The sequence below is a fragment of the Mustelus asterias genome, chromosome 17 (assembly GCF_964213995.1).
Source record: "Mustelus asterias chromosome 17, sMusAst1.hap1.1, whole genome shotgun sequence".
Lineage (NCBI taxonomy): Eukaryota > Metazoa > Chordata > Chondrichthyes > Carcharhiniformes > Triakidae > Mustelus > Mustelus asterias.
This window is the reverse complement of record NC_135817.1, coordinates 55801213-55823705: the sequence shown is the minus strand read 5'-3', so window position 1 is coordinate 55823705 and position 22493 is coordinate 55801213. Positions and strand designations below refer to the sequence as shown.

Sequence of the window (22493 nt, the reverse complement as noted above, 5' to 3'; positions counted from 1 at the left end):
TATTTCTTGATTTAAACTTTTTAATACAGTGCGGCAACTTTTCATGGGCCTATACAATACTCCTACCACACTCTTCCTTCCTTTTGTTTTTGTCATTTCCACTCAGATCGTCTCCACATCCTCCTAGCCTAGATTGCGCCTTGTACTACCCCACCACCTTTCCTTCCTGTGTGTCCTTCCTAAAAGTCAAATAACCCTGAATATTGATTTCCCAACTTTGATCTCCTTGCAACCATGTCTCAATAATGGTCATCAGATCGTATCCACTTAACTCTATTTGTGCCGTCAATTCATTTATCTTGTGGTTGATGCTACATTAAGATACAGAATTGTTAATTTTGTTTTTCTACTATTTTTCTTTATACTAAGCCCATCTCTCGAGATAATAGAGCTACTATTTGTTTTTATTTTGGCTTTTATTCCCATGTCTGCCTCTTTTGCTTTCACTTTTTCTGTCTTTTGTTTCTAAGCCAGTTTAAATCTCCTCTAACTCCCTGCTTAGTTATCCATCCCCCGGCCATTATGTTTAAAGCCACTCCAAGAGGATGCACATCCATACTCTCTGGGGGAGGTAATAGATCCTGGATTTTCACATAGGGATGTGAGCATTTCAGTTAACAGCCATCTCACAAACTTTAAACTCGACACAGGAGCCAATGTTTAGGTCCTATCAGACAAAGAACCCACAGCTTTGAACAACAGATGCACCATTATGTGGGACCAGAGGAATCCAAGTTCCGGTCACACTCATGCTTGTGGAACCACTAAGGTATGGCAGCAAACAAATGTTCGAGCTGACATACATCATCCATAAGAAACCTTTTTCTCCTGAGCAGAAATGCCTGTGCAATCCCGAATCTCCTCAAAATGGAAGAAGGTATCAAGACAACCACTGCCATAAATTTTACAGAACTGCAAATTCCCAAAAAGAACTCAAACAAGGAAGATTATCCTAACTGGGATTTCAGCTTTGAACACTCTCTCCCTTTGCAGAGCATGTTTGTCCATTTTTGTTACAGGTGCCGGAGACCCCTCATTGGTCAGACCAGCCAACCACTCAGATGGTTACTATGACACCTCCAATGGAGGTTAGACAAGAGAGAAACCAACAACCAGAAAAGTCTCAGCTTCCAGCTCCGATGGCAACACTGTGACCACCGAGCAAACTCTGCAACTCCCAGCCAGCATCACAGTGCCACAGACGATGCTGGAACCAAGTAACAGCAGTCCATTGCCGAAAGCCCACCGCATAGTCGAACGCAAAGGTTACGTTAATGAATAGCCGCATCCTCACAACTAATTCTGCCATAGGGAACATCACGATGAAAGAAAAAGAGGGAAAACAGCATGGAAGTGAGCACAATGTTCATTTCCCCCCACAGGAAACAGGATGGGAAAACAACCACCTATCCCCACAACTACCAAACCGAGAAAGACCAGTTCTTTATGAATGAATGGAAAAGCTGGATGAAAAGATATCCAGTTGCCAGAACAAATTGTAAATCAGCAGTTTATCTGCAACAACAGAGTCTATCATCCATCTGACAATGGTACAAACAAGATATGGAAGGGTAACAAGGTGTCCAGACCTCCTGAACCTATAAAGTAGAGAGAGGGGGTAGTAATAATGTAACTACAAGGGGTCACCTAGAATAATGTGAAATCCATTGGATGAAGATTTGTGGAGAGGTGTAGTATAATGGTCTGACAGATTAAGGGTTAATGTGGAACTGAATTCAGTAGCCCCTACAGAGTGATGTACGAAATTACATGACCTGCACCTAGGGGTCAGTCTAGTGTGGTATGTGGCAGTCTTTTAAGGAACGGTTGTTAGGGCTACAGGACAAGCATGTGCCTGTAAAAAAGAAGGATAGGAAGGGTAGGATTAGAGAACCGTGGATAACCAGGGAAATTGAGGGACTGGTCAAAAGGAAAAGAGAGGCGTATGTTAGGTCCAAGCAGCTAAAAACGGAGGGAGCTCTGGAGGAGTACAATGAAAGTAGGAAAGTACTCAAACGGGGAATTAGAAGAGCAAAAAGGGGTCACGAAATGTTCTTGGCAGACAGGATTAAGGAGAATCCCAAGGCATTTTATTCATACGTTAGGAACAAAAAGGTTGTTAGGGAAAAAATCGGACCTCTCAGGGACAAAAGTGGGGACTTATGCTTGGAGCCCAAAGAAGTAGGAGAGATCCTAAATGAATACTTTGCGTCGGTATTCACAAAGGAGAGGGATGTGTTGACTGGGAGTGTCTCTGAGGGGAGTGTTGAACCGTTGGAGAAAATCTCCATTACAAAGGAGGAAGTGTTAGGTTTGTTAGAGAATATAAAGACTGACAAATCCCCAGGGCCTGATGGAATCTACCCAAGGCTGCTCAAGGAGACGAGAGGTGAAATCGTTGGGCCTCTGACGCAAATCTTTGTCTCGTCACTGGACACAGGTGAGGTCCCAGAGGATTGGAGGATAGCCAATGTGGTCCCGTTATTTAAGAAGGGTAGGAAGGATAACCCGGGTAATTATAGGCCGGTGAGCTTGACGTCCGTGGTGGGGAAGTTGTTGGAGAAGATTCTTAGAGATAGGATGTATGCGCATTTAGAAAGGAATAAACTCATTAACGATAGTCAACATGGTTTTGTGAGAGGGAGGTCATGCCTCACTAACCTGGTGGTGTTTTTTGAAGAAGTGACCAAAATGGTTGACGAAGGAAGGGCCGTGGATGTTGTCTATATGGACTTTAGTAAAGCGTTTGACAAAGTCCCTCATGGTAGGCTAGTGAAAAAGGTTGGATCCCATGGGATAAAGGGGGAGGTGGCTAGATGGGTGGAGAACTGGCTTGGTCATAGAAGACAGAGGGTGGTAGTGGAAGGGTCTTTTTCCGGCTGGAGGCCTGTGACTAGTGGTGTACCGCAGGGCTCTGTATTGGGACCTCTGCTGTTTGTGATTTATATAAATGATCTGGAAGAAGGAGTAACTGGGGTGATCAGTAAGTTTGCGGACGACACAAAACTGGCAGGACTTGCAGATAGTGAGGAACATTGTCAGAGGCTACAGAAGGATATAGATAGGCTGGAAATTTGGGCAAGGAAATGGCAGATGGAGTTCAATCCTGATAAATGCGAAGTGATGCATTTTGGTGGGAATAATGTAGGGAGGAGCTACACGATAAATGGAAGAACCATAAAGGGTGTAGAGACACAGAGGGACCTGGGTGTGCAAGTCCACAGATCTTTGAAGGTGACGTCACAGGTGGAGAAGGTGGTGAAGAAGGCATATGGCATGCTTGCCTTTATAGGACGGGGCATAGAGTATAAGAGTTGGGGTCTGATGTTGCAGATGTATAGAACGTTGGTTCGGCCGCATTTGGAATACTGCGTCCAGTTCTGGTCGCCACACTACCAGAAGGACGTGGAGGCTTTGGAAAGAGTACAGAGGAGGTTTACCAGGATGTTGCCTGGTATGGAGGGGCTTGGTTATGAGGAGGGATTGGGGAAACTGGGGTTGTTCTCCTTGGAAAGACGGAGGATGAGGGGAGACTTAATAGAGGTGTATAAAATTATGAAAGGCATAGATAGGGTGAACGGTGGGAAGCTTTTCCCCGGGTCGGTGGTGACGTTCACGAGGGGTCATAAGTTCAAGGTGAAGGGGGGGAGGTTTAACACAGATATCAGAAGGACATATTTCACACAGAGGGTCGTGGGGGCCTGGAATGTGTTGCCGGGCAAGGTGGTGGAGGCGGACACACTGGGAACGTTTAAGACTTATCTAGACAGCTATATGAACGGAGTGGGAATGGAGGGATACAAAAGAGTGGTCTAGTTTGGACCAGGGAGCGGCGCGGGCTAATTGTTCCTTGTTTCTCGTTTCAAGGCTTCATTCTATGATCATCTTGCTGGTGCCAGTACAGAGCGAGACTGCGGATAGTTGGGAACCTGTCTCGGGGGCAGGGAATTCATATGGTGTTCGTGGAAGTGGAAATGACTAGGGTTGGGAAGCATTTTCCGATCAGGGCCATTGTGATCTCCTGGACTCGTTTCGATCGCCTCAGGGGGTCGGAGAGGAATTTCCCAGATTTTTTTTTCCCCATATTGGCCCTGGGGTTTTCACTCTGGGTTTTCGCCTCTCCCTGGAGATCACATGGTCTGGAATGGGGGGGTGGGGGTGAGTTAATGGGTTGTGATGAGCGAGGCATCGTGGCTATGAGGGACAGCTCGGTGGATGGGATGTTGGTATGTGGATAGGCTGGAGAGTTGGGCGGGGATCCTGGATTTGGGGTTCGGTCCTGGACCGGGGGGCGGCGCGGGCTTGGAGGGCCGAAGGGCCTGTTCCTGTGCTGTATTGTTCTTTGTTTGTTCTTTGTTTGTTCTTTGTTAGTGTTGGACAGAGCTATGTGTACCAGCAAGTATGGAGACAGCTCCTAGATTGAACCCTTTACTGTCTAGATATATATAGTTCTTATGAGGGCGGCATGTTGGCACAGTGGTTAGCACTGCTGCCTCACAGGATCCGGGTTTGATTCCCAGCTTGGATCACTGTCTGTGCGGAGTCTGCACGTTCTCTCCGTGTCTGCATGGGTTTCTTCCGGGCACTCTGATTTCCTCCCACAGTCCAAAGATGTGCAGGTTAGGTGGATTAGCCATGCTAAATTGCCCCTTAGTGTCAGAGGGACTAGCTAGGGTAAATGTATGAGATTATGGGATAGGGCCTGGGTGGGATTGTGGTTGGTGCAGACTCGATGGGCTGAATGGCCTCCTTCTGCACCGTATGATTCTATAGTTAACATACTTAAGACTATGAAGACTTCAATACGACTCAAGGGATACAAGGCCAAGTGGGACTGCCGACCAATCCAATTGGCTGACAGCTCCATCAGTCCTGGAGGCACCAAGAGTGTGTTGGGATTGCAACAAGGAGGAAGGCGGCCCAGTGGATTCATGAAACCAGCAAGTACAAAGTCTTGAACAGGGAGGATTTTGGCTGGTCAGGGAGGGGAACTTGGGTTCAGTTCTGCGGGGTGTGAGGAATAAAGGAGGATTTGATCTTAGAGTCACCCTCTGATCTGCAAATGAAACTCCCTAAGCTCGAAACCCTCCTGCCCTTTGAAGGTTGAATTTTTAAAAATTGGCTTCCAACTCCAGCCTGGCTACTCATGCCAAACATTTTATGCCTAATTATAGAGTCATAGAGGTTTACAGCATGGAAACAAGCTCTTCGGCCCAACTTGTCCATGCCGCTCTATTTTTTTAAAAACCCCTAAACTAATCCCAATTGCCGGCATTTGGCCCATATCCCTCCATACCCATATGACTGTCTAAACTCTTTTTAAAAGACAAAATTGTACCCGCTTCTACTACTGCCTCTGGCAGCTTGTTCCAGACACTCACCACCCTCTGTGTGAAAACATTGCCTCTCTGGACACTTTTGTATCTCTCCCCTCTCACCTTAAACCTATGCCCTCTAGTTTTAGACTCCCCTACCTTTGGGAAAAGATATTGACTATCAAGCTAATTGATCCTTGATTATTATATGGCAGTTGCGACCTCCATTCACTCCCTGTACCACAGGGGTGAGCTCAGAGGTGGGTGGGAAGTCAGTGGAGACGGCACCCATCCTGTTTTACGTATTCCCCTGACCCAACCCCAAACCAGCAATACATCCGGCAGAGGCACGCAACCTGCAGCCCTTGTCTGCTCAATCTCCATGTTATTTTACACTGTAAGGTGCTGGAAGATGGAAATGTGCCCCCTGTAGGATTTGAATGAACAGGACCACTCATAGAAATCATCATAGAAATCATAGAAACCCTACAGTGCAGAAAGAGGCCATTCGGCCCATCGAGTCTGCACCGACCACAATCCCACCCAGGCCCTATCCCCATATCCCTACATATTTTTACCCGCTAATCCCTCTAACCTACGCATCCTGGGACACTAAGGGGCAATTTTTTTTTAGCATGGCCAATTAACCTAACCCGCACATCTTTGGACTGTGGGAGGAAACCGGAGCACCCGGAGAAAACCCACACAGACACAGGGAGAATGTGCAAACTCCGCACAGACAGTGACCCAAGCCGGGAATTGAACCCAGGTCCCTAGAGCTGTGAAGCAGCAGTGCTAACCACTGTGCTACCGTGCCGACCACTGTGTATATCCTTAATCTATCAGATTGAAGTCTTATGATATGAAGACTGAGGGAAAGTATAAACTAGAATAATGGTTTCAGTGTCCAATCAAGCACAGAAAATGAAGGAACGGAAGAGATAAAAAGGAAAAGTAAAGAAATGTTTGAATCTACAACAATAACTAAAATCTGATGGAAGCGCCAACAGCAAATTTTGGGTTTTCCATGTTAAATCGCTCACATGTCCTAACTGTGCTATTTGGATATATGTAGCAGTGAGCGCCATTAGCCTCACCCCTATTTGACAGCTAGCTTTAACATAGCTTTTAACACCTATTAAATTAGCAAACTGTAAAATACTGCTGATTATGTAAATCTGAAACAAAAATAAAAAATGCTGGAAGCACTCAGCAGGTCAGGCCCCGTATCTGTGCTTACGGTGATGGGAGGTGTGTTGGTTGGATGCTGCTAACATGGCAACAGTCTTTGTGGAGGAGAGGTTATGGGACTGGAAACTCTGCTTGGGTCCCTTAGGTGACAGAGAGGTTGGGAACAGACTGATTCCACCTGTGACAGTGCTTGTGAGGGGGTGAAATTGGAAACAAGGTTGGAGCCACTCAAATGCAGATGTGGAGTGTTGGGCTGAGGGAAGAGGATTGAGTGGAAAGTAAGAGGTTCATTACGACAACAAAGGGAACAACTAAAAATATTGTAATTTGGTTGGAATGGGGATTGGTGGAGGGATATTTTGAATTGGGTCATTAAAGGAGACATTAAATAGCTGATCATAAATGGTAAACCCGTACAATTCAGGTCAGATTATATCATAAATTTTTGTTTTGTATGTTGAACATTAAATTAGGCTCATGTATTTTCTTTGTTTTTGCAGAACTCTTTTCTTTACAGTGGTAATGTGTGGAATGGAACATTTTTTCGTTGTATGTACCTTTAGCAAATTTTACATTTTTTTTACATTTTTAGCAAAATATTTTCAGGGGAGGTTTGATAGAGGTGTACAATATTATGACAGGTTTAGATAAGGTTTACAAAGAAAAGCTGTTCCTATTAGCTGGTACAAGGAGTGGGGGACACAGATTTAAGGCTTTGGGCAAGAGATGCATGGAGGATGTGAGGAAGAAGGTTTTTTTCTGCAGCGAGTGGTATTGATATGACACTCGCTACCTATGAGAGTGGTGGAAGAAGTGATTATCTCAAATGGAAAATGAATGGACACGAGGGAACTAAACTAGCAGGGCTGTGGGGATAGAGTGGGGAATTAGATGGACTGGATTGCTCTACTCTACAGAGAGCCAACATAGATTTGATGGACCAACTGGCCGCCTCCTATGCTGTAATTACCCTGTTGTCACACAAACTGCCACTCCCATCTCATCCCAGATACCATAGAATCAACAGTGCAAAAGGAGGCCATTAGCCCATCAAGCCTGCACCGACAATAATCCCACCCAGGTATTGTCCTATCCCCGTAACCTCACATATTTACTCTCCTGATCCCCCTGACACTAGGGTCAATTTAGCATGGCCAATCAACCTAACCCGCAAATTTTTGGACTGTGGGAGGAAACCGGAGCACCCAGAGGAAATTCACACAGGCACAGGGAGAATACCCCAGGCCGGTATTGAACCCAGAGCCCTGGCACTGTGAGGCAGCAGTGCTAACCACTGTACCACCGTGCCGCCCAAGATGAGGGTGAAGTAGCATATGAGATGGGAATAAGGCAGGAACATTCTGAAACCCTGAATGTTCTCAGCAATGTTGGTTGTAATGAGTCACAGCCAATCCCCATGATGAAAAGCATTGTCTCCCCCAAAGGGCTCAGGAGATGCAAGTGTGCCTGCCCCACTTGTTCTTATGGTTAGATGTGACCTTGTCCAATAAGAGAGAGGGAAGAGATTAGAGTGTAAAATTAAAGCGCAAGGGGTTGGGGGTAATGTATTGAGATGGATAGAAAGCTGGTTGGCAGACAGGAAACAAAGAGTAGGAATAAGTGGGTCTTTTTCCAAGTGGCAGGCAGTGACTAGTGGGGTACTGCAGGGATCAATGCTAGGACCCCAGCTGTTCACAATGTATATTAATGATTTAGATGAGGGAACTAAATGTAATATCTCCAAATTTGCAGGTGACACAAAGCTGGATGGGAGGGTGAGCTGTGGGGAGGATGCAGAGATCCTTCAGCGTGATTTGGACAAGTGAGTGAGTGGGAAAATGCATGGCAGTTGCAGTATAATGTGGATAAACGTGGGGTTATCCACTTTGGTAGCAAAAGCATGAAGGCTGATTATTTTCTGAATGGTTACAGATCAAGATAGGGGAATGTGCATCAAGACCTGGGTGTTCTCGTACATCAGTCGCTGAAAGTAAGCATGCAGCTGCAGCAGCCAGTGAAGAAAGCAAATAGCATAATGTTGGTATTGTACAAAACGCTGGTGAGGCCACAATTGGAGTATTGTGTGCAGTTCTGTCACCACATTACAGGAAGAGAGCATGCAATGGAGGTTTATAAGAATGTTGGTAGGGCTAGAAAATTGTAGCTATGAGAAGAGATTGGATGGGTTGGGGTTATTTTCCTTGGGACAAAGAAGGCTGAGGGCTGCTTGACTGAGGTGTACAAAATTATGAGGGGAAGAGATAGAGTGGACAGGATAAAATTGTTTCCCTTGGCGGACAATTCTAGAACCAGGTGACATAGATTCAAGGCAAGTGGCAGAAGGTGAAGAAAAACTTTTTTACGCAGAGGGTGGTGGGTGTCTGGAATTTGCTGCCCAAGTTGGTGGTGGAGGCAGAGACCCTAAACTCCCTTAAAAAGTATCTGGATCTGCATCTTAAGTGCTGTAAGTTACAGGGCAATGGATGGTGGGATTAGAAAGGGCACACGTGTCCTCAGGCTGGCATTGACAAGATGGGCTGAATGGTCTCCTTCTGTGCTGTAACTTTTCTATGGTTTCTGTGGTACATTGGCCTTGAACTCGAGAGGACTCGAGTACATGAGCAGGTATGTCCTGCTGCAATTGGTGAGACTACAGATGGAATACTGTGTGCAGTTTTGGTCTCCTAATCTGAGGAAGGATGTTTTTGCTGCAGAGGGAGTGCAGCAAAGGTTTACCATATTGATTCCTGGGATGGTGGGAGTGACATATGAGGAGATATTGAGACGTTTAGGATTATATTTGCTGGAGTTCAGAAGAATGCGTTGGATCTTATAGAAAGCTATAAAATTCTAACAGGACTAGACAGGGTAGATGCAAGAAGGATGTTCCTGTTGGCGGGAGAGTCCAAAACCAAGGTTTACAGCCTGAGGATACAGGGTAGACCTTTTAGGGCTGAGATGAGGAGAAATTTCTTCATCCAGAGTGGTGAGCCTGTAGAATTCTCTACCACTGAACGCAGTTGGGACCAAAACATTGTATGTTTTCAAGAAGGAGTTAGATCTAGCTCTTGGGACTAAAGGGATCAAAGGATATGGGAGGAAAGTGGAAACAGGGTTACTGAGTTGGATGATCAGCCATGATCATATTGAATGAGGGGGCAGAGTTCAAGGGCTGAATGGCCTACTCCTGCAACTATTTTCAATGTTTTTCTATGGAACAGTGTCAGTGAGTGTTTGGGTGATGTGACTGCCATAGCCAAATAGCTGGGGCTATTTGGATGCTGCAAAAGGTGGATGTGTGACATGGCAGCATTGGTAAATACATGACGGTAGGGTGGAGTACTTGAATGTTCGGCATGAGTCCTGGTTGCTGCTGGGTGAGCAATAGGACTGTGGTCCAGAGAGCAATGTGAGAGGTTGGTGGTGTGATAGGAAGGAGATAGCTTTGTCGACTCATTCCTATCCCCATGGTGGCTCTTGACTTTTCATCACTAAGGCCTCCAGTTCTGTATTTGAAAATTTGGGAGCCCTCTCTCTGGTCCGATGGTCTCATTTGTTGTCCTCTATCTCCCATCAAAATCCTTCCTGTGACTGTTTGAGGAACTCCTGTAGCACGAGTGTCCTTTGAAGGGGCACAGGTTAGCTCTGCGTCATGCCAGCCAGGCACACACTTGGGTCTCCTGCTGAGCATGCCGCCAGTCAGCAACACATTTTACGTTGTATTGCATTTTATACGTGCAAGCGAGCAGGCAGCATGGAGGATTATGTGCTGACTGCTTCAAAAGGAGGGGCGTGGGGTAATAAGCACATTGCGACCCCCATGCCTGATATCAGACCAATCAAATTGCCCTGTGCCGGAGGGGACAGAAAGTTCTCAAAGAGAATCTTTGCAGCCTTCCCACTATCCACAGTGTACTGTTACGTGGAATAGGCTCCCAGGAAAAATGACTGTCTCAAATAACAAATTAAATATTTGGAGATATGGAACCAAAGGTTATGGTGATATAACAATAGTTCCTGGACTCCAGAATCACAGGAGAGAGTCTGGGAATGACACTGATCAGGATTGAATAAAGGATGAACAAGACTATAAGATGTTGGAGCAAAAGTAGACCATTTGGACAATTGAATCTGTTCCACAATTCAATGAGATCATGACTGATCTGATATGATAATCTTCAATTCCACTTTCCGACCTTTTCTCCATAACCCTTCATTCCCTTACTGATTAAAAATCTGTCTACCTCAGCTCTGAACATACTTAGCAATCCAGCATCTACAGTCCCCTGCGGTAAAGAATTTCACAGATTCACTCCCCTCTGAGAGAAGAAATTGGAAATAACTCCTCAAAGGCCGGCATCCCTTCACGAGGTTCTCTTTATTTACAAACTCAAAGATGCAGAGTAAGAATCCGGAGTACCAGTAGACCTGACGCTCCCATATTTATATACAGCTGAGGCTCCCTGACTGAGCAGGTAATTATGGCCTCAGTCAGGGAGATTATTCTTCAAGAGGCCCACCTAATGGACCTCATTGAAGTCATGACAAAATTCCTTCTCCTCTCTGTCTTAAATGGGGACCCCTTATTTTAAGATTTTGCCCTCTGGTCCTAGAGGTGGCACGGCAGCACAGTAGTTAGCACTTCACAGCACCAGGGACCCGGGTTTGATTCCCGGCTTGGGTCACTGTCTGTGTGGAGTTTACACATTCTCCCTGTGTCTGCGTAGGTTTCCGCCGGGTGCTCCGGTTTCCTCGCACATTCTGAAAGATGTGCTGGTTGGGTGCATTGACCCGAACAAGCGCCAGACTGTGGCGACTGGGGGAATTTCACAATGACTTCATTGCAGTATTAACGCAAGCCTTACTTGTGACTAATAAATAAACTTTAAAAAAATTTTAGACACTCCCACAAGGGGAAAGAAACTCAACATCCAGCCTGTCAAGCCCCCTGCGAATCCTATACGTCTCAATGAGGTCATATTTCATTCTTTGAAATTCCAATGAGTACATCCCCAATCTATTTAACCTCTCCTCATAAGAAAATCCCTCCATACCTGGGATCAACCTAGTGAACCTTCTCTGGACTGCCTCCAATGCACTATAGCTTTCCTTAGACAAGGGGACCAAAACTGTTCACAGTATTCCAAGTGTGGTCTAACTAGTGCCTTGTATAGTTTTAGCAAGACGTCCCTATTTTTATATTCCATTCCCTTGGAAATAAAGGCCAACATTCCATTTGCTTTCCCAATTACTTGCTGAATTTACGTGCTAGCTTTTTGAGAGTGTTTATAGAGATGACATCGATATGGTGAACCCATACTACAGTAAATTATTTGTAGGTGAGGAAGGAGCAAGTACATTAGATAGATCAGACATTTTTCATTCTATAGGTCGTGATCCTACTGTGCAGCTTAGCATCATTCACAAATGGAGTAACTGTTTGATTAAACTATCCCTTTAAATATTCTTACACTGGATAGCTCTGGAACAGATTTTCTATTAAGTCCATACATGCAATCATTTAATTTTCATTACCTGCCATGCTTCAACTTTCTTTATATCGGCACATGATCCATTCGCAAAAATGCCCTTCCCAGGTTTGCAGTCATAGATGTCCTGCAGTGCATGAGCAATCGAATACACTGCCACATATACATTATATGAAATCCTAAGGTGAGTATAATCCAGATAAGGGGTCTCCACACTTGTGATATTCTCTTCTCCAGTGCATGAAGGTCTTGCCCTTGTCTTTGTGGGATGCTCTATTTTAGCATTGCCGTCCTGCGTTGCTGACCCGTGGGTTGGTGTTTTGGAATTCTTTAGTTGTGTTAGGGATTCTTCAGTGAAATAACAATTAAACGTTTCTTCCCAAAATTCCTTGACAAATCCGTTGTCCGAAGACCTGCTGGGGTGGACCTTTTTTAAAAATTCGTGGAATCCTGGGATGCGCCCCGCTCTTAGTGCAACTCCAATGGTCCCACCGACAACGTGGAAGTATTCTGGTTTGGCTATCAGTGAGGAACTAGCCCAAGCTTCACTTGCGAGCCATATTCTGCCAGTGATGTTGCGTCGAACGATCTCTTGTATCAGCGGTTCCAAGTCAGGGCCATTGGAGAAGACGACGATCACTTTGGCTGAGGAATTCTGAATAACATCTGCGAGGAACTCCACCTCTTTTTGCGTATGGTACTGAGAAATCATCTCGCTGAAGTCTATGCAGATGTCCCTTTCTTCAGCTTCTTCTCGAAACTTATCTATCCCCGGACGGCCATAATCGTCATCAGCTGCCAACGTCCCCACCCAGTTCCACTGGAAATGCTCTATAATCTCGGCCATTGCCGTGGCCTGCTGCCCATCATTAGGGATTGTACGAAGGAAAGCCTTGTACTCATTCTTGTTGCTCAGGAGCCTGCTTGAAGAGGCATAACTGACCTTCAATGGAAACAAGACATGTTAGCGAGGGTCACATGCATAATATCTAAACAGCTATTAATCCCAAATTCGAAACGTAGGTGAACTGGCAACTTGCGTATTTGCTGACCAATATAACTTCAAAAAAAGCTGCCATAGCATCAAGAAAAAGCTGACAACTCAGAAGACTGCCTTGCATTTAAATTTATGATGTGAAAACTAATGGGACATAGATTGTAACTGAAACATTTGTTAACCTATTTCAGAGCATATAGCAGTTGAAAGATCTTTTTTCTAGATGGGTTGTGGGGTTATACATTCCTGGAATATTTTACCCACTTCATTTTCTTATCCTCTGAAATCTACAATGAAAATTCAGATTCACTTTTTTTAAAGAGAAAGGAAGTTTGCTGAATGTTGTTGAACATTGTCCCTTGTAGTCTTATTTAGATCTTATTTACCAAAAGAGAATCGCTGGTTGTGAAATTGTGGGTCCACTAACTTGATTATCTATCCATTGACATTAATGAATAGAAAACCAGGCATTGCTAACTCGCAATTTGCCAAGCAGTATGTGTATGCTTCTAACTAGCACTACCCACCACCCCTGCTTCTAACTAGCACTACTCACCACCCATACACCTAATTAGCACTACCCACCACTCCCCCATGTCTCTAACTAGCACTCTCCCATGCTTCTAACTAGCACCACCCACCACCTATGCTTCTAACTAGCACTACCCACCACAATGGTTCTAAACAGTACTTTCTTGCCATGTTTCTTTCCCACCACCCCCACATTGCTTCAAACTATCAATGTCCACTCACCGTGATACTAACTTTATCACACCTCTAACTAGCATTCCACACTCATTACGGTTCTATCCAGCACTCACAATTCACTTCCATTTTAACCAGCATTTGGTACTAGCTAACACTCCCACCATGGTTCTAACTAACCCTCGCTCACCATGCTGCTAACAAGTATCCCACCAAAGTTCTAACTAGCATTTAGCCCACACAACATGGCTCTAACTAACATTCCCCCATGGCTCCAACTAGCACTCCCCCATGGCTCTAACCAGCACTCCCCCATGGCTCTAACCAGCACTCCCCCATGGCTCTAACCAGCACACCCCCATGGCTCTAACCAGCACACCCCCATGGCTCTAACCAGCACTCCCCCATGGCTCTAACCAGCACTCCCCCATGGCTCTAACCAGCACTCCCCCATGGCTCTAACCAGCACTCCCCAGCACTCCCCCCTGGCTCTAACTAGCACTCCCCCTTGGCTCTAACTAGCACTCCGCCATGGCTCTAACCAGCACTCCCCCATGGCTCTAACCAGCACTCCCCAGCACTCCCCCCTGGCTCTAACTAGCACTCCCCCATGGTTCTAACTAGCACTCGTTCCACCCACCAGGGCTCTAGTTGAATTTCCATTTCCTCCAACCTTTCAACCTCACAATACCCCCCCTCAGCACAGAGTAGCAAGGTCACCCCCTTGCCCCCAGCCCGAGCCCACCCAACTCCCAGGACCGCTGAGGGACCATTCCACTGCAGGCTGGCAGCATCAGAGGGGCAAATGGTCACTGCTCGGGGGCCCCCTCAGGGCCCACGGCACCAGGCCAAGTTGTCAGTGCCAGAATGCCAGGGAACAGTGCACTGTGGACACTGTCAAAGTATGTGGCCAGAAGGGGGGCTGAGTGAAGAGTCTGCGGGGGGGGGGGGGGGGGGGGGGAGGTTGGGAGGCTGAGTGGGACATCTGAGAAGAGATGAGAGTTGAGGGGGGGGCAAAGGGAGGATTGGGACACCCTCACACCTGAGTGGTGTGTGTGGTGGGGGGGTTACCCATTATTTGTGGCTGAGGGGGAGGATGCCCCTCTTTGGTGAAGGGTTGGTGATGCTCCTCTGGTCAGTGTGGGGGGGTGGGGGGGGTGGGGGGGGGGACACCATTTCATTTTTTGGCTGGTGGGGGGGGGGGGGGGGGAGCAAGGAGATCGGGCTGCCCAGTCCCAAAACAGTGGGGCTGGCCAGCGAGTTGCTCAAGATGTGCTTATTGGCATCTTTCAGGTGGGCGAATCCCACCTGCCAGTGAGAAACACTCCTGTTTTACTGCCGGAGTGAGCATTTAGCCTCAAAAACAGGAGAATCAAGCCCAAAGTTTTAAAAATCACTGTCGCTGCAACAGCTAAAGTCAGACTCTTGATGATACTGATGCAAAAATTGCTCTGACCTGTTATGTTTTTACATGTTGAACAGAAAGGAATGTATATTTAAGTTTGACTGGAAAGGTTCCGAGCTGATAAAAGATGGTATTCAGAGGGAAATGGTTGTCCGCATGCGGCTAAAATGCAGCCTCCTTCACAAACACACACACACACATGCTGCAGTGCACAGGAACAGCGACGCTTGTTCCTCACAATGTGCACATACTCAGAATCGTGTTCACCGTCACCTAAATGCACTGACCTGTGGAATGTAAAACAAACCCAGCAGATTGGCTACAGCAGTTGAAATTCCAGAACCCGTTGCCCCCACAACTGCAATGGTCGATGGGATGAAATCAGAGCAGTTACAGAACTCGTCCAAGTTCAGTGAGTCTATTTTATTCTGGGCTACGAAACTCAGTGTTGCTTCCAGGCCTTTGGACACGGTATTGCACGTGTCAAATATCCTGTATCCAAGGCTGATATTCGGCAGAAATTTCATGCTGTTGTTGATCTCCTCAATTGCAAATATCATTGCCTGCAACCAACGGAATCCTCTAAAGTTGTACCTGTTAACGATAATTTAAACTTGTTCATTATATCCTCATTGCACCCTTTTTAGCCAGGCATTCTCACTGTGGCACTTCTGTTGTGCAATCTGTTACTGAGTTGGATACAAGGAAAAGTGCCTCAGCCACATCAATGCTCACTCCCCCGTTGCAAAAACAAGCCGCTGTATTGCTTTAAATTGGAATTGTTTACAGCTTGATTACTGGCATTTTGATTTTAAAAGACAATAAGAGGGGTTAGCATTTATATAGCACCTATCACAACCTCAGGACATTCCAAAGTGCTTTACAACCAATCAAGTATTGTTGTCCCTGATGTAATGTAGAGAAATTTGTGTACCGTGTGGCCCCACAAAGTGATGTTAGGAGAATTCCAAAGTAGTGCCATGAAATCTTTTAAATCCACTTGAGAGGATGGAGGAGACCATGGTTTAATGTTTGATCCAAAAGCTAGTGGGCGAATTTTCTCGTTCCGCCCACCACAGGAATTGTAGTGGGCGGGAGCCGGACCATGCAAAGGTCTGTTGACCTCAGGCAGGGTTTTCTGGTTTTGGGGGTGAGTGCGGCCAGAAAATCCTGCCCAGTACCTCTGACAGTGCAGCACTCTGTGCATAGTACTTCACTGGAGTGTTTACCCTAGATATTCTTTGCTCAAGTTTCTGTAGCAGGACTGGAATCCACAAGTTCCTGACTCAGGACAAACCCTGTACCACTAAGCCATGACAAACAATTTTCATATGCATGTTTCCTTAATACAAAATGCATTTATACACTCACTGCCCAACTAAGGCTGCCATTTTTAAATACACTAGGTTTAAAAATGGATAATCTTCTTCGGAATTATGATTGCAAAAAAGAGAACTTTTTATAATTAAAAAAGTGAATTTTTTTTGCTTGCAGCAGGACATTTCTACATTTCTTGTCACCATTAACAAAAATCCTTCCTGTCTTCCTCGCACTCTAGCCACACTATCTGCAGCAGATGCTTACATTTGTTGTAAGGAATCCCCACCACCACCAAAAGGGATTTAACTGCTCTCAGAGTCCGCTTCTCCTCTTACTCCCTGAGGTATCACTTGCAGAAAAAGCATTCTCCATTTGAAAGGATAGTGATAGGGTTTCAAGTGTTTCATTATTAATGAAATGGAAATTCAGAACAGGCTCAAAAGGATTTCAACACACAAATCCATGGAGGTTTCTTCCTGCATGATGAAAGAAACTAGAGAGGTCAGTCAGACACCGCCAAACATTATGAGAGTCATTTGATACCAAGGAGGTATCATTCGCAGTCAGCTACTTGGCAACATCCTCCAAACCAGCAATTTTGGCACGAGCAGCAGAAACAATTAACACCATCACCTGCAGGTTCCACTCCAAGCCACTCACTGTCCTGAATCATAGAATCCTTACAGTGCAGAAGGAGGCCATTTGGCCCATCAAGTCTGCACCAACCATAATTGCACCCAGGCCCTATCCCCGTAACCCCACGTATTTACCTTGCTAATCTCCCTAACACTAAGGGGCAATTTTAGCATGACCAAGTAACCTAACCCGCTCATCTTTGGACTGATTTGGAATGATATCGCTATTCCTTCACTGTCACTGGATCAAATCCTGGAACTTTTATTTTACTTCATTCGTGGGACATGGGCGTCGCCGGCTGACCAGTACTTATTGCCCATCCCTAGTTGCCCTTGGAGGGCAGTTGAGATCAACCACATTGCTGTGGCTTTGGAGTCACATGTAGGATGGACCAGGTAAGGAAGGCAGATTTCCTTCTCTAAAGAACATTAATGAACCAGATGGAATTTTCCGACAATCGACATTGGATTCATGGTCATCGGTAGATTCTTAATTCCTGACTTTTTTTTATTGAATTCAAATTCCACCGTCTGCTGTGGCGGGATTCAAACTTGGGTCCCTAGAACAGTAGCTGAGTTTCTGTATTAATCGTATAGCCATAATACCACTGGGCCATCACCTTCCCTAACTCCCCCACCTAACAGCACTGTGGGCATAACTGCACCAGATATGGGACAGCATTCTCTTGCCACACACATCCAAGACCGGAAATTCCCGCTCAAAGTCAATGAATCTTTAAATGGTCCGGCAAATTTTCTGTCTTGCCTGCCACGATTCCAGCAGCAGATGAGAATGGAAAATTTTGGCCTGGACTTCAGCAGTTCAAGAAAGCAGCTCACCACCACCTTCTCAAGGGCAATTATGAATGGGCAAATAGTCTAGCCAGCAACATCCACATCCCATGAAATAATTTTTAAAAAACTATAAACCAACGGTCTAATTTCTATTGTTGAATAAGTAGAATCAATTATCAGGAATAAGCATTTAGCAATATCTACACAATAACTAATAACTAGGCAAGCGGTAGCTAATGTAGACTTTGAGAGGATCTTGCCTGCCCAACCTTCGCGACTTTTTTGAGGAAGGGACATACCAAGTGGACTGAGGAATGTTCTACAACTTCAAAAGACATTTGACAAGGTCCTACCTGAAAAATTGTTAGTCAAATACAGAGGACAGAGGGGGAGCTCTAGGAATGGAAAGGAAACTGGCTGAAGCTGAGCAAACAATTCATTAGAGGACTTAAGACTGGGTGGGGAGAAGTATTGATTGGGATGACTGCTGTCTAAAATTTACACCATTGACCATGACTCAAAAACTCAAAGTCATGAAATTTACTGATGGGACCAAACAAGAATGGCAATGAAATTAGAGGAAGGTAGCTCAGAAATGAAATGAATAAATAATGTACTGTTTCTGGTCCAAATAAATGACCTGGATTCAGGAAATTATTGACTGATTTCATTACAAATGTGAAAGCCTCAGTACTAATGTGATGACATTAACTCACAGGATGGGACTTCTATTCACCTGTTTGGCCTTGCTGTAATTCTTGTATATTTTATACCTTGGAGCTGTGCAGTGATGACACACCAGTTTCTATGGGGGGAATCTTCTAGCCCTGCCACCAGTGGGAAGCTGGGTGGGCAGCAAACTTAATTTGGTGTAAGGCCAAAAATCAGATTTCTGACGGTAAGATGAACTGTAAGAATTCTGTTCTCGGACTTTAAAGGCGGGTCAAAGGTGGGTTGAGCTTCCCGATGAACAGTATTGGAAAGTCGGTTTTCGTAATAGCATGTCACAGACACTCATTAAAAGGCCACCTGACTGAAATCAAGTTCCCCTGCCAGTGAAAAATTAGAGTATTCACTTTTACAGCAGAATATAAGCGGTGTGCACCCGGCAAACTTGTCTTCTTCCACAACTTTGAGGTGTGTAGATGGTGCTTTGGCCTTCATGAGGCCCGCTCATAACTTGACTCATATCAGGTGCTGGTAGGACAAGCTGCTGTCAAACTGGACATGGGAGGCAGGCAAAGGTTGGAATTGGGGGAGAGTGTCCTGAGAAGGGAGAGAGCGTCTATGGAAAAGAGGGGGTATGGTGGCACAGCGGTTAGCACTGCTGCCTCACAGCACCAGTGACCCGGGTTTGATTCCCGGCTTGGGTCACTGTCTGTGTGGAGTTTGCACATTCTCCCCTTGTCTATGTGAGTTTCCTCCGGGTGCTCCGGTTTCCTCCCACAGTCCAAAAGACATGCTAGTTAGGTGGCTTGGCCATGCTAAATTGCCCTTTGTGTGCAAAGATGTTTACATTAGGGGAGTTAGTGTAGGGTTGCAGGGATGGGACCTGGGTGGGATGCTCTGTCAGAGAGTCAGTGCAGACTCGATGGGTCAAATGGCCTCCTTCAGCACTGTAGGGATTCTATGATTCTATGAGGGAACATGGAGGGTGCAACAATGTGGGATGGAGGAATGGGCTTTTCGTTTGGGTCTGGGATCCTGTGGCTGGGTGGGAGAGAGTTAGAGAGTGATAGGGCATGGTTGATGCTATCGACAATGGAGTGTTGGGGTTGAACTGAGGTAGGCAGAGGAGGTAACAGTCTCAGCTGGCAACACATTTCTTTAACTTTTTCTCTATCCTCAACTGGCTGGAAGGCCCTCGCACTTTTTTGGTTCTAGACATTGTACTTTTCTCTGATATACCTTGATTTATGATAGCAGAATTAAATTGCACTTGTCACCGTCTGTCCTGCTGTTGGTTTGACCCTTTGTATGCACCAGACTATGTTAATGTGCAGAGCCCTGGAGCTAAATGTATGAATTAGAACCTGTACAGTACTCCTGAAACCTTGGGCACCTTGGATGTTACCCATGCTCTCACAAAGTCCGTGTGCAAGGCAACTTGGAAGAATGATCAAATCTAACCTTGGCAGGGATGCACTCAGGTCACCCTCACACCTGCTCCCAAAGGGGAGCTGACCTGGCAAAGAGATCATTCAGGCAGAACCAGATATTTAGATCCACAGGGACAAACAGCATGAGAACACTATTTGGCCCCTTGAAGATCACTCCTCCAAGAAGATTGATCAAGAAACATTGTGTTCCTTCCCCCCCGATCGCCACTTGGTCTTAGTAAACCCAAATCCCTTGGCATCTTTATCCAGCCAGGAGGTTTTGAGGTAACTCTAGAGTGCCCTCACTGAGAGTGCCCGACCTGCACTGTGAATTGCTGAGGTGAAGCCACTCCACTCCCTCCAATAACAGAGACCCGTACAAGTCTCAGTTCTGGATGGCCTTAGCATTAGTGCATGACTGTGACCTGTTTTGTGGACACCCGAGTCAAAGTGCACTCTGTTAGAGCTATTGATGCTTCACATCAGTAACCTTATAGTCCTTGGCATGGTCCAGCATGTAGGACCATTCTACTCTCTCACTCCTCATGCACAAAACCCTGGCCTTTCAATGATGTCCGATGCACTTTGGTTGCGAACCCTTTATGTGAGGTTTATTACCACCCTTGATAAGGAGACGAGCAGGCCAAACAAATCTTCATTTGAGGTTTGACAAAGGTTTCAGTCAACTGCCCACACACACACACCTCTTAAATTCTACACTCAACTCCCTCTAGCATCAAGGCTAATTTACCCATTGCCTTATCATATACAACCTTCACCTCCATGTTAGTTCAAAATGACAAATCACCTAAGAAGGTGATTAATGTGCCCATTTCTCCAGACACTGAGGGCAACCTTCGGTGTTCTACTGTTAAGAAGACAATGTAGAGCTTCACTCTCTCAACACTGAAACTGCATGTGTTCCTCGTCACTCACAAAGCAGGTTTAATTCCCCTTGAGTACTTGTGGTATCCACCCACATCTCACATCGGGCCATCAGCAGTAGGAGATGCAATGAGCTCACTGAACACATTTTCAGAACATGCTGAGCTACAAGTAATGAGGCACATGATGTGTGGCCAGGCTGCACACTCACAAATGACAGCCAGGTCTTAATCATGCTCGTGTGAGATTATTGAGTAATCATTATGTTGATAACATGAAAGAAGTGAATTAAGAGGAGTTCATTGTTGGACTCTGATGGGGCCCACATTCCAAATCCTTAAATGCCCCTGATCATTTAAGCAACTAACAGCAAGAAGGAATCCTGGAAATTTCCAAACAGTGCATGGGAACATGTACCTGATCTACATATAATGGTTGTACACTCATGCCTTGTACACCTTCAATACTTCTTAATCTTTCTTTGCCTGCTGCTGGATCTAGGTGCAGCCCCAACATCCGCAGCTTAAGTTTTAAGTTTATTTATCAGTGTCACAAGTAGGCTTACATTAACACTGCAATGAAGTTACTGTGAAAATCCACTAGTCATCAAACTCCAGCACCTGTTTGGGTACACCGAGGGGGAATTTAGCATGGCCAATGCATCTAACCGGCACGTCTTTTGGAGTGTGGGAGGAAACCGGAGCACCCAGAGGAAACCCACGCAGACAGGGGGAGAATGTGCAGACTCCGCACAGACAGTGACCCAAGCTGGGTATCGAACCCAGGTCCCTGGCATTGTGAGGCAGCATTGTGCCACCATGCCACTGAGGTGGAGCTGCCTGCTGCCCTGTTCATTGTGATGACTTTGTTATTGTAGAATCACAGAATAGAATCATACAATCCCCAAAGTGCAGAAAGAGGCCATTTGTCTCCTCGAGACTGCATCAACTCTACGAAAGGGCATCCCATCCAGGTCACTAATCCCTCAACCTACACATCTTTGGACTCTACGGGGCAATTTAACATGGCCAATCCACCTAACCAGACGTCTTACGGACTGTGGGAGGAAACAGGACCACCCGAAGGAAACCCACGCAGACATGGGGAGAACGTGCAGAATCCACACAGACAGTGACCCAAGGTTGGAATTGAACCTGGGTCCCTGGTGCTGTGAGGCAGCAGTGCTGACCACTATGCCAGGGTGTCGCACTTTGGCGGGCGTCATTTGGTGGCCTGAGGCCTAGAGTGCTTTGCTCCACTAGGGTCTTCTTCTCAGATGCAGGTGCAACCTCCTCAGCCTGACCTGCAGGAGGTGATGGGGTCACTGGCAGAGGTGACATGGAGGGACAGGGCACTTTTTGGAGTATCTTGGGATGAAAGCTCTGGGGTAACTGGGTGACACTCCTCCTCCCTGCGGATGTCTTCAAAAGTTTAAAAGTTTATTTATTAGTGTCACATGTAGGCTTATATTTACACTGCAATGAAGTTACCCCCCTAGTCGCCACACTCCGGCGCCTGTTCGGGTACACTGCAGGAAAATTTAGCACAGCCAATACACCTAACCAGCATGTCTTTTGTTACTGAGGGAGGAGACCGGAGCACCCGGAGGAAACCCACATAGACACGGGGAGAATGTGCAAACTCCACACAGACAGTG

At 45.9% G+C, this 22493-nt stretch overlaps 1 protein-coding gene across 1 annotated transcript in view; it reads right to left on the bottom strand.

Annotated features, from left to right (window-relative positions):
- The window catches only part of casr (calcium-sensing receptor), a 59479-nt gene that overhangs the window by 20652 nt on the left and 16334 nt on the right, over positions 1 to 22493 (bottom strand). The window contains exons 3-4 of the mRNA XM_078232713.1: positions 15390 to 15696; positions 12042 to 12938 (exon numbers count right to left, since the gene is read on the bottom strand). Coding sequence (XP_078088839.1) covers positions 12042 to 12938; positions 15390 to 15696 — 1204 coding nt within the window. The remainder of the gene's footprint in view (positions 1 to 12041; positions 12939 to 15389; positions 15697 to 22493) is intronic.